The 12365-nt window shown below is 50.7% G+C and overlaps 1 protein-coding gene across 1 annotated transcript in view; it reads left to right on the top strand.

Annotated features, from left to right (window-relative positions):
* The window catches only part of SMARCA5 (SNF2 related chromatin remodeling ATPase 5), a 122484-nt gene that overhangs the window by 85642 nt on the left and 24477 nt on the right, over positions 1–12365 (top strand). Inside the window, exons 15-20 of the mRNA XM_075348146.1 lie at positions 8176–8324; positions 8420–8539; positions 9064–9174; positions 9291–9404; positions 9495–9617; positions 9770–9902. Coding sequence (XP_075204261.1) covers positions 8176–8324; positions 8420–8539; positions 9064–9174; positions 9291–9404; positions 9495–9617; positions 9770–9902 — 750 coding nt within the window. The remainder of the gene's footprint in view (positions 1–8175; positions 8325–8419; positions 8540–9063; positions 9175–9290; positions 9405–9494; positions 9618–9769; positions 9903–12365) is intronic.

Genomic DNA, 12365 nt, shown 5'->3' with positions numbered 1-12365 from the left:
CCGCCCAGACTTGCTGTCACAAAGTCCGTTTTTCCATCTGAATTCTGTGGCCCTCAACCTGACTGTGTGGCCATTGAGTCCTGGCTCCTAGCGTCTTCAGGGTTATCTCAGGATGTCATTGCCACCATGAGACAGGCCAGGAAGCCAACGACCGCCAAGATCTATTATAGGTCTTGGCAAATCTTCCTGTCCTGGTGCACTGCTAACGGTTTTTCTCCATGGCCGTTTGCCTTACCCACATTCCTTTCATTCCTTCAATCTGTAGTGGACAAGGGTTTGTCCCTCGGCTCTATCAAGGGCCAAGTGTCGGCGCTCTCCGTGTTTTTTCAAAAGCATCTAGCCAGGCTTCCGCAGGTCCGCACATTCCTGCAGGGGGTCTGCCACACAGTTCCACCTTACAAACGTCCGTTGGAACCTTGGGACCTTAACAGGGTCCTGACGGCTCTTCAAAAGCCGCCTTTTGAGCCACTGCGGGATGTGTCTCTCTCCCGTCTTTCTCCGAAGAGACGTGACTGCCACTAGGAAGGCCACCTTCTGCGAGTGTCTGAGCTTGCAGCGCTGTCATGCAAAGCTCCCTTCCTGGTTTTTCACCAGGATAAGGTGGTTCTCCGTCCGGTCCAGGAATTTCTCCCTAAGGTGGTATCCCCTTTTCATCTAAATCAGGATATCTCCTTGCCTTCCTTTTGCCCTAATCCAATTCACCAGTGTGAAAAGGATTTGCACTCTTTGGATCTAGTGAGAGCACTCCGGTTCTACGTGTCTCGCACGGCGCCCCTGCGCCGTTCAGATGCGCTCTTTGTCCTTGTCGCTGGCCAGCGTAAGGGCTCTCAGGCCTCAAAGTCAACCTTCGCTCGGTGGATCAAGGAACCGATTCTCGAGGCCTACCGTTCTTCTGGGCTTCCACTTCCTTCAGGGTTGAAAGCCCATTCTACCAGAGCTGTAGGTGCGTCCTGGGCTTTGCGGCACCGGGCGACGGCTCAGCAGGTGTGTCAGGCAGCTACGTGGTCTAGTCTGCACACTTTCACGAAACACTATCAAGTGCATACCTATGCGTCGGCTGACGCCAGTCTAGGTAGGCGAGTCCTTCAGGCGGCGGTTGCCCACCTGTAAGAGGGGGCCCTTTTTCGGCTCTTTCGATTGAGGTATTCTTTTACCCACCCAGGGACTGCTCTTGGACGTCCCAATTGTCTGGGTCTCCCAATGGAGCGACAAAAAAAAAAAAGAATTTTGTTTACTTACCGTAAATTCCTTTTCTTCTAGCTCCTATTGGGAGACCCAGCACCTGCCCCTGTGCCCTTTGGGCTAGTTGTTCTTTTGTGTACACATGTTGTTCATGTTGAATTGTTCTTATGGTTCATGGTCTTCAGTTCTCCGAACATCCTTCGGATTGAATTTACCCTAGACCAATTTATAAGTTTTTCTCCTTCCTGCTTTTGCACCAAAACTGAGGAGCCCGTGGTCCACGGGAGGGTGTATAGGCAGAGGGGAGGGGTTACACTTTTCAGTGTAATACTTTGTGTGGCCTCCAGAGGCAGAAGCTATACACCCAATTGTCTGGGTCTCCCAATAGGAGCTAGAAGAAAAGGAATTTACGGTAAGTAAACAAAATTCCCTTTTTTTTTCTCTCAACTCCCCCCTGCTCCAAGGTCGCCGCCTTCTCGCAGGCCGTGGCGTCCTTGCAGGCAAATGGAGTGATTGTCCCAGTTCCCGCTCAGGAACGGTTCAGAGGTTTTTACTCAAATCTCTTCCTAGTTCCAAAAAAGGACGGTACCTTCCGGCCCATCCTGGATCTCAAGCTTCTCAACAAGCATGTCCGGGTGCAGCATTTTCGCATGGAGTCTCTGCGATCAGTCATTGCCTCTATGACCCAAGGGGAGTTCCTGGCGTCCATCAACATCAGAGATGCCTATCTACATGTGCCAATCGCAGTGTCACATCAGCGTTGGTTACGTTTTGCGCTAGGAGAGGATCATTTCCAATTCGTGGCTCCTTCGGGTTAGCCACGGCCCCTCGGGTATTCACCAATGTCATGGCGGCAGTGATTGCGGTCCTGCACCTCCAGGGGTTAGCAGTGCTTCCTCATCTGGACGACCTTCTGGTCAAGGGTACATCCAGCGCAGACTGTCAGCGGAGTGTTTCGCTCACTCTCGCCACCCTACCCAATTCGGGTGGATTGTCAATCTTCCCAAATCCACTCTGACTCCGACCCAGAGTCTCACGTACCTAGGGATGCAGTTCGAGACTTTGCCGGCACTTGTGAAGTTGCCCTTAGACAAACGGCTGTCACTCCGGTTGGCGGTGCGCTCTCTCCTGAGGCCCCGCCGTTATACCCTCAGGCGTCTGATGCAGGTGCTGGGTCAAATGGTGGCCTCCATGGAGGCGGTTCCCTTTGCCCAGTTCCATCTGCGTCCTCTGCAGCTGGACATTCTCCGCTGTTGGGACAAGCGGCCTTCCTCCTTACAGAGGTTAGTGGCTCTGTCGCCACGGACCAGGAGCTCTCTTCAGTGGTGGCTTCGACCCCTCTCCCTGTCCCAAGGGCGCTCCTTCCTGACTCCGTCCTGGGTGATTCTCACCACGGATGCCAGCCTATCCGGCTGGGGAGCGGTACATCTCCACCACAGAGCACAGGGCACTTGGACTCCGTCCGAGTCAGCCCTTTCAATCAATGTGCTGGAAACCAGAGCTGTGCTTCTAGCTCTCCTAGCCTTTCACCACCTGTTGGCGGGCAGGCACATTCGAGTCCAGTCAGACAACGCGACAGCGGTTGCCTACATCAATCACCAAGGCGGGACACGCAGCCGCCTGGCAATGTTGGAGGTCCAACGCTTTCTTCAATGGGCGGAGGACTCCAAGTCCACCATATCCGCAGTCCACATCCCTGGCGTAGAAAACTGGGAGGAAGATTATCTCAGCCGTCAATCCGTGGACGGTGGCGAGTGGTCCCTGCACCCGGCAGGGTTTCAGTCAATCTGCCGCAAGTGGGGCACTCCGGACGTGGACCTAATGGCATCCCGTCACAACAACAAGGTTCTGGTTTACGTGGCTCGCTCCCACGATCCTCAGGCTTTCGCCGCGGACGCTCTGGTTCAAGACTGGTCTCAGTTTCGTCTGTCCTACGTGTTTCCCCCTCTAGCTCTCTTGCCCAGAGTCCTGCGCAAGATCAGAATGGAGGGCCGTCGAGTCATCCTCATTGCACCGGACTGGCCCAGGCGAGCTTGGTATCCGGACCTGCTCCAACTGTCCGTGGAGATGCCGTGGCATCTTCCGGACTGTCCAGACCTGCTCTCGCAAGGTCCATTTTTCCGCCCGAATTCTGCGGCACTCAAATTGACGGCGTGGCTCTTGAGTCCTGGATTTTGACGGCTTCTGGTATTCCTCCTGAAGTAATCTCCACTATGACTCGGGCCCGTAAGTCTTCCTCCGTCAAGATCTATCACAGGACTTGGAAAATTTTCCTGTCCTGGTGTCGCTCTTCCGGCCATTCTCCTCGGCCATTCTCGTTGCCGACCCTTCTGTCTTTTTTACAGTCCGGTCTGCAGCTAGGACTGTCCCTCAACTCTCTCAAGGGACAAGTCTCAGCTCTATCAGTGCTGTTCCAGCGGCGTCTCGCCCGGCTGGCTCAGGTCCGCACCTTCATGCAAGGTGCGTCTCACATCATTCCGCCTTATCGGCGGCCCTTGGATCCCTGGGACCTTAACTTGGTCCTCACGGTATTGCAGAAACCCCCTTTCGAGCCCCTTAGGGAGGTTTCTTTGTATCGTCTTTCTCAAAAGGTGGCCTTTCTAGTTGCCATAACTTCTCTCAGGAGAGTCTCTGATTTGGCTGCGCTCTCCTCGGAGTCACCTTTTTTGGTTTTTCACCAAGACAAGGTAGTTCTCCCTCCGACCCCGGACTTTCTTCCTAAGGTGGTCTCTCCCTTCCACCTTAACCAGGATATTTCCTTGCCTTCCTTCTGTCCGGCCCCTGTTCATCGCTTTGAGAAAGCGCTGCATACTCTAGATCTGGTGCGTGCTCTCCGGATCTATGTGTCTCGCACCGCTGCGCTTAGGCGGTGCACCTCTCTTTTTGTGCTAACCACAGGGCGGCACAAGGGTCTCTCTGCTTCTAAGCCGACCTTGGCCAGTTGGATTAGATCGACCATTTCGGACGCCTACCAGAGTACTCAGGTGCCTCCCCCGCCGGGGATCAAAGCACACTCGAGCAGAGCTGTCGGTGCCTCTTGGGCTTTTAGGCACCAGGCTACGGCTCAACAAGTCTGTCAGGCTGCCACTTGGACTAGCCTGCATACCTTTTCGAAGCACTACCAAGTGCATGCTTATGCTTCGGCAGATGCGAGCTTGGGCAGACGCATCCTTCAGGCGACTGTCGCCCACTTGTGAAGTTAGGCTCCGCCTACTTCTTAGTTTTTTTTCTGTTTATTCCCACCCAGGGACAGCTTTGGAACGTCCCATGGTCTGGGTCTCCCAAAGGAACGATAAAGAAAAAGAGAATTTTGCTACTTACCGTAAATTCTTTTTCTTATAGTTCCGTATTGGGAGACCCAGCTCCCTCCCTGTTGCCTGTTGGCAATTTTCTTGTTCCGTGTGTTCTCACCGGCTGTTGTCGTGGACAGAGTCTCCGGTTGTTCCGGTTCTTACTCTGTTCTACTTGTGGGTGGCTATTCTCCTTCAGCTTTTGCACTAAGTGTAGTACTTTTGTGTGTCCTCCGGAGGCAGAAGCTAAACACCCATGGTCTGGGTCTCCCAATACGGAACTATAAGAAAAAGAATTTGCGGTAAGTAACAAAATTCTCTTTTTTTCTTAGCAATCCACTCGCTCCAAACAGCAGGAGTGATAATTCCTGTCCCAGATGACGAGAAGTTCGGGGGTTTTTTATTCCAACCTCTTTGTGGTCCCCAAAAAGGATGGGTCAGTTCGACCCATCCTGGACCTCAAACACCTAAACAAACATGTGCACGTACGGAGATTCAGAATGGAGTCCCTAAGGTCCATTATTGCATCCATGGTCGAAGGGGAATTCCTCGCCTCCATAGACATCAAGGACGTGCGTACCTGCACATACCCATCGCCCCAGATCACCAAAAGTTCCTCCGCTTCGCAATTCAGGACTCCCACTTTCAATTTGTAGCTCTACCCTTTGGCCTTGCCACTGCACCAAGGGTCTTCACCAAAGTCATGGCAGCCGCCATGAGCGTCCTTCACGCCAGGGGAGTAGTCGTTCTCCCTTACTTGGACGACCTCCTCATCAAGGCCCCCTCCTTACGCGACTGCTCAACCAGCGTACAGATCACTGTGGACACCCTATCCCGCTTAGGGTGGCTAGTGAATCTGAACAAATCATCCCCGATTCCATCACCTTCCTGGGCATGTCCCTGGACACCTGTCGGGGCTTGATCCTTCTCCCTCAGGACAAGGCGATCGCTCTTCAACGAGCTGTACGCTGCCTTCTACGTTCTCCGTCTCGCTCCATTCGATTCAGCATGAAAGTGCTCGGCAGGATGGTGGCAGCTATGGAAGCAGTACCCTTTGCTCAACTGCACCTCCGCCCACTGCAGCTAGCCCTTCTAGCGGCCTGGGACAAGAGCCCCTTCTCCCTGGACAGACATCTTCACCTTACGCCTTCAGTCAGGTACGCACTCCGCTGGTGGCTTCGGTCCTCATCCCTATCGAAGGGGAGATCTTTTCTCCCAGTGAACTGGCTGGTCCTGACCACGGATGCCAGCCTCCTAGGCTGGGAATCAGTGTACTGGCACCACACTGCTCAAGGACGTTGGATGCCCCAGGAGTCTTCCCTACCCATAAACACCCTGGAACTCCGCGCGATCTTCCTCGCGCTGAGAGCGTTCTGCCCTCTGCTAGCGGGTCGTCAGATTCGAGTCCAATCGGACAATGCGACAGCTGTAGCCTATATCAATCGGCAGGGGGGCACCCGCAGCAAAGCGGCTTATCTCGAGGCCCACAAGATCCTCAGCTGGACCGAATCGTCGGGATCAGTGATATCAGCGGTACACATACCGGGGGTAGAGAACTGGGCAGCAGACTTTCTAAGTCGCAAAGACCTGGCCGCCGGAGAATGGTCTCTCCACCCAGATGTGTTTCTACACATCTGCACTCGCTGGGGCACACCAGACGTGGACCTAATGGCCTCAAGGTTGAATGCAAAGGTACCCGCGTTCATAGCTAGGTCACGCGACCCACAGTCCATCAGCGCGGATGCTCTAGTCTGCTCCTGGCACCAATTCCGCCTGCCTTACATATTTCCACCTCCTACCCCTGCTGCCGCGGGTAATCAGGAAGATCAAGGCAGAGTCCCGGTGATACTGATAGCACCGGACTGGCCCAGGCGCGCCTGGTACGCCGAATTAGTACAAATGCTCACAGACTCACCGTGGCGCCTTCAAGACATCTCAGACTTGCTGACCCAAGGGCCCATTTCCCATCAGAACTCCAGAGCCCTGAAGCTGACGGCATGGCCATTGAGACCTGGGTATTAACAAGAGCGGGATTCTACCCCGCGGTTATTTCTACCATGATCAGCGTCCGAAAGCTTGCTTCATCCCGCATTTACCACCGTACGTGGAAAATCTTCCTTTCATGATGCAGGGAAACTAACGTCCACCCTATGCCTCTGGCCATCCCCAGAATTCTCGACTTTCTACAGTCTGGCTTGCAAGCAGGGTTGGCTCTCAGTTCCCTTTTTTAAAGGTCAGGTCTCAGCGCTCTCAATCTTCTACCAATGCCGCCTGGCTCAAAAACCGCAAGTCAAGACCTTCCTCCAGGGCGTTTCCCATCTAGTTCCCCCGTACAAACGGCCGCTGGAACCATGGGACCTCAACCTCGTTCTGGACGGTCTCCAGAGGTCTCCCTTTGAACCCCTCAAGGAATCCTCCCTTGCTCTTCTGTCCTGGAAGGTAACATTCCTGGTGGCAATTACGTCCATCTGACGGGTTTCGGAGCTAGCAGCACTCTCTTGCCGCGAGCCTTTTCTGATCTTTCACCAGGACAATGTGGTTCTGCGCCCCCTTCCGGATTTCCTTCTAAAGGTTCTTACCCCGTTTCATTTGAACGAGGACATTGTTCTGCCTTTCTTTTATCCACACCCGGTTCATAGGGTGGAAAGGTCTCTGCATTCGTTAACCTCGTCAGAGCTCTCAGATATTACATATCCAGGACAGCCCCCTTTAGGAAAACGGACTCTTTGTTCGTCATTCCTGAGGGGCCTAAGAAGGGACAGGCAGCTTCAAGGGCGACTCTGGCTTGCTGGATTCAGGATCCAGGAAGTCTACCGCTTGCAACTCAAGCCCATTCCTAGTGGGCTGCGGGCTCATTCCACGCGAGCAGTTGGCACTTCGTGGGCCATTCGGCATCAGGCTTCAGTGGAACAGGTGTGCAAGGCTGCGACCTGGTCTAGCCTACATACTTTTTCAAAGCATTACAGAGTCCATACCCAGGTTTCAACTGAGGCAAATCTGGGTAGGAAAATTCTGCAAACGGCAGTAGAGCACCTCTCAGTAGGCGCTCCAGGCTCTGGGACTGGTTCCTAGTCCTTGGGTTGTATTGTCTTCTTTAATGTTTCACACCCATGGACTGCTTTAGGACATCCCATGGTCCTGTGTCCCCCAATGAGGCGTCAGAGAAAAACGGATTTTTGTGTACTCACCGTAAAATCGTTTTCTCTTAGCAATCATTGGGGGACACAGCACCCACCCTGTTGCCCTGTTGGGCTTTGGTTCTCTCAGTACCTTATTTGGTTATGACTCTTCTTTTCTCATGTTCCTCTGAGAAGTTTTTACTGTTTTTTTTTCTCCTACTGCTTTTGTACTAAAACTGAGGTTGCCTGGCCCGGCCAGGGGGTGTATACTGCAGAGGAGGAGCTATGCTTTTGCATCTACTTAGTGTCCTCCTATGGATAGGCAGCATAACACCCATGGTCCTGTGTCCCCCAATGATGGCTAAGAGAAAATGATTTACGGTGAGTACACAAAAATCCGTTTTTTCTGAGCTCGTCTAAATCGTGATTTTCCATGGTCTTAGATGTAAGTACTAATCACAGATATACTTCAAATGGTGAGAATTTAGTCTAGGGTAGTGTAATTTTTTATATTTTCCCTCTGTCCTACTATATGTTCTGGCACTGCTAATTGCTATTTTAATTAATCTCTATGTATTAAACAGGAAGGTTGGTAGACCAAAACTTAAATAAGCTTGGGAAGGATGAAATGCTTCAGATGATCCGGCATGGAGCGACTCACGTATTTGCTTCAAAGGACAGTGAAATCACTGATGAAGATATTGATGGCATCCTAGAAAGGGGTGAAAGAAAGGTACGTGCACTTTCAGTATGGAGGTTTCTAAAAAGGGAAGTATTTTAATCACTCATGTGTATAATACCTCTTTAATTTTGATATTCCCAACTTAGACTGCAGAACTCAAAGAAAAGTTATCAAACATGGGTGAAAGCTCATTGCGAAACTTCACGATGGACACAGAGTCCAGCGTGTACAACTTTGAAGGGGAAGATTACAGAGAAAAGCAGAAGGTGATTTTCTTATCTTTTTTTTGTATCTGTGTGAACACTTTGATTTTAATGGGTGCCAATAAAACCTAAATTACCAGATAAATGAAATAAAAACCCCAAACTGACACTTTCTGACAGTAATCATCTGTACATTGCCTAATTGTCATTCAGCACTTTATACATGCTGGTGCCTTTATGCAATTCCGTGTGAATATTTTTTTTTCATTGCGAAAATGCGTAAGATTTAATATTAGTGGTTAAAGTGTGACTCAAACGGGAAATTGGATACACCCCACATCCTTGATGAGCTTTAACATATACAGAATTTATACATGGCAATTAGGCCAATGATTGCAAAATGTCTGCCTGGCGGGACCACAAATCTGGTTTTATACTGAGAACTTTCTAAAAGTAGCAACCGATAAAATACTACAACTACATTACTATAAGCCGAATCTATCAATATCGAGTGGTTCAGCCGTCATTAGTGTAATGGGCTCATAAGATTATATTTCGTGGTTATCATAAATTATATTCTTTCATAGATGGCATTTACTGAGTGGATTGAACCTCCAAAACGTGAAAGAAAAGCCAACTATGCTGTGGATGCCTATTTTAGAGAAGCACTTCGTGTCAGTGAACCCAAAATCCCAAAAGTAAGTGTACGAATAGTGTTTACTCTGTGCAGAAAAGTATCCTGTTGTGTTTTTTTTTTTTTTTTTTTTTTTTGTATGGATTTTTATATATTATTATTTTTTTTTTTAATCTTTAGGCTCCACGACCCCCAAAGCAGCCCAATGTTCAGGACTTCCAGTTCTTTCCTCCACGATTGTTTGAATTGCTGGAAAAAGAAATTCTCTATTATAGGAAAACCATTGGATATAAGGTACCATTTTAAGTCTTGACACTTTAAAATAATCTATTTTAGTTAAAATGAAATCTTATTGATGTCTTAAATTGTGTTCTCCTTGCTCAGGTACCTCGCAATCCAGAGCTGCCTAATGCAGCCCAAGCACAAAAAGAGGAGCAGTTAAAAATTGATGACGCAGAACAACTTAATGATGAAGAGCTAGACGAAAAGGAGAAGCTACTAACACAGGTGTGCGGAAATGTTGGTCACTAATGCAATGTATACATGGCTGCCTGTGTTATGACTTATTGCTGGTGGCAAACATGCTACGTGCAACCTCTTGTGTTTGCACGTGAGGTGTAATAATTTAACATTTATCTATTTTTTTTATTAATCTTTAGGGTTTCACGAACTGGAACAAGAGAGATTTCAATCAATTTATTAAGGCCAATGAAAAATGGGGTAGGGATGACATTGAAAATATTGCCCGTGAAGTGGAAGGGAAGACTCCAGATGATGTAATAGAGTATTCGGGTAACAATTCCTCCTACTCCTTTCATATTTCTTAGTCACACAGAGAAAAAAAACCCAAAGTATTAGATGTTATTGTGAAAGCTTATTTCCTGAAAAGTGGGTCTGTCCTCACAATATGCTGCTTAACCGTGATGAGTCCACTGCACAAATGGCACAATAATGTTACTATTTGTTAGCTAATAGGATATTTTTCTAATACGTCGTGACCAGTCATAAATTATGTGCATACTGACAGTCATGTGCAATACAAACATCTTTTCTTTGTCGCTCCATTGGGAGACCCAGACAATTGGGTGTATAGCTTCTGCCTCCGGAGGCCACACAAAGTATTACACTTTAAAAAGTGTAACCCCTCCCCTCTGCCTATACACCCTCCCGTGCATCACGGGCCCATCAGTTTTATGCTTTGTGTTGAAGGAGGCACACATTCACGCAAGCTCCACATTTTAGTCAGCAGCTGCTGATTGTATCGGATGGAAGAGGGCCCCCACGGGGCCCCCGGCATGCTCCCTTCTCACCCCACTAAGTCGGCGGTGCTGTCAAGGTTGAGGTACCCATTGCGGGTACAAAGGCTGGAGCCACATGCCGTTTTCCTTCCCCATCCCTTAGAGGCTCTGGGAGAAGTGGGATCCTAACCGGTCACCTTTCACTAGGACCGGGCTCCCTCCGCAGCCCCTGGGGGAATCTGACGGACAGGAGACTGGGTATCATCAGGGACAGGCCCTGCATCTAAAAGGTACTCTGTGTCCCCTTGGGGACGGCGCATGGAGCGCCTGTGTTACAGACGCTGCAGCGGCTGCTGTTTTTTTGTGACGACCGGGACTACCGCGCCGACCGCGCCTGTTCTTCGGCCGCGTTATTAAATTTAGTCCCCGGCTTCTGCGGCCTAGTACCATAACTCCCGCCCCCGGGCCTGCCAGTCAGGGGTAAGGGCGGGACGGTCGACTGGACGTCGGCAGTGAGGGCTGGAGCATACTTAGGTGTTCTCCTCCCCCTCACTGAACACTGTGGGGCACCAGATTCCCGCACTTTATTAGTCACCGCCCACGGCTCCCTCCTCCCCTGAGAACTCTGGCAGCCATTGTTACAAATCACTTCTGCCGGTGGAGGATTTCAGAATGAGCTCTGCAGCTCTGGGAGGCCCAGGCTGGGAATCTGGTGGACACACAACCGCTTTGGGCGGTCGGTAAGCCACACCGGTTACCAGGTGCTGGCCCCCCTAGGTGCCGAAGTGTGTATATATATATAAGCAAAATAATGCGGCCGAACAGAGAAAATATATATATATATATATATTTTTCTCTGTTCGGCCGCATTATTTTGCTTTTGGCTATATACCCTCACTGATCACTCTCAGAGGAGACAACAGCATGTCGTCCGCAAAGAGCAAGGGTGCCAAGGCACAGGCTTATTTTGCAACCTGTACCTCTTGTGCGGCTATGTTACCTGCAGGTTCCACCTACCCTCACTGTGTGCAATGCTCGGCCCCTGTGGCACTCACCCAGCCGGAGCCTCGGGCACTGGTGGGACCCTCGGCTCAGGTAGAACCGCTGGCTTCCACTGTCCAGGTGGCAGGGACAGAGTTTGCAGTTTTGGCTGAGAAACTCTGAGTCGCTTTCACAGTCCATGGCTCAATCTATGGACAAATGGTCTGCTAAGATACTAGAAGCCTTGCAGTCCAGATTGGTAACACAGGCCCAGGGCACTGTGAGTTCATCGCCCCCAGGCCCCTCTCGGTCGGCGCAGCAAAGTGCTCCTGGGGTGACACCTAGGTCCCACGGTGAGGACTCCGACACGGACCGCAGTCCCAGACCGGCTAAGCGGGCTCGCTGGGAACCTTCCCCGACTTCATCACGCTGTTCGGGGTCTCAGCATGAGGACTCTCTGGAGGCTGAAGCGGAGGTCACAGCTCAGGGCTCTGATCCTGACGTTGCTCTCAATCTAGATACACCTGAAGGGGACGCCATAGTAAATGACCTTATAGCGTCCATCAACCAGGTGCTAGATCTTTCTCCCCCAACTCCACCTATAGAGGAGTCGGCTTCGCAGCAGGAGAAGCACCAGTTTAGGTTTCCCAAACGTACACGGAGTGCGTTTTTCGATCACTCTAACTTCAGAGATGCTGTCCAGAAGCACAGAGCATTTCCGGACAAGCGCTTTACTAAGCGCCTTAATGACACACGTTACCCCTTCCCCCCTGACGTAGTTAAGGGTTGGGCTCAGTGTCCCAAGGTGGATCCTCCAGTCTCTAGGCTGGCGGCTAGATCCGTAGTATCAGTGGCAGATGGTTCATCGCTCAAGGATGCCACTGACAGGCAAATAGAGCTCCTGATGAAATCCATCTATGAAGCCATAGGTGCGTCTTTTGCTCCGGCCTTTGCAGCCGTGTGGGCACTCCAAGCTATCTCAGCTTGTCTGTCTGAGATTAATGCGGTCACACGTACCTCTGCTCCGCAAGTTGTG

The sequence above is a fragment of the Anomaloglossus baeobatrachus genome, chromosome 1 (genome assembly GCF_048569485.1).
Source record: "Anomaloglossus baeobatrachus isolate aAnoBae1 chromosome 1, aAnoBae1.hap1, whole genome shotgun sequence".
Taxonomy (NCBI): Eukaryota; Metazoa; Chordata; class Amphibia; order Anura; family Aromobatidae; genus Anomaloglossus; species Anomaloglossus baeobatrachus.
Note: the sequence above shows the minus strand (reverse complement) of the source record. Positions and strands in the feature narration are given on the sequence as shown.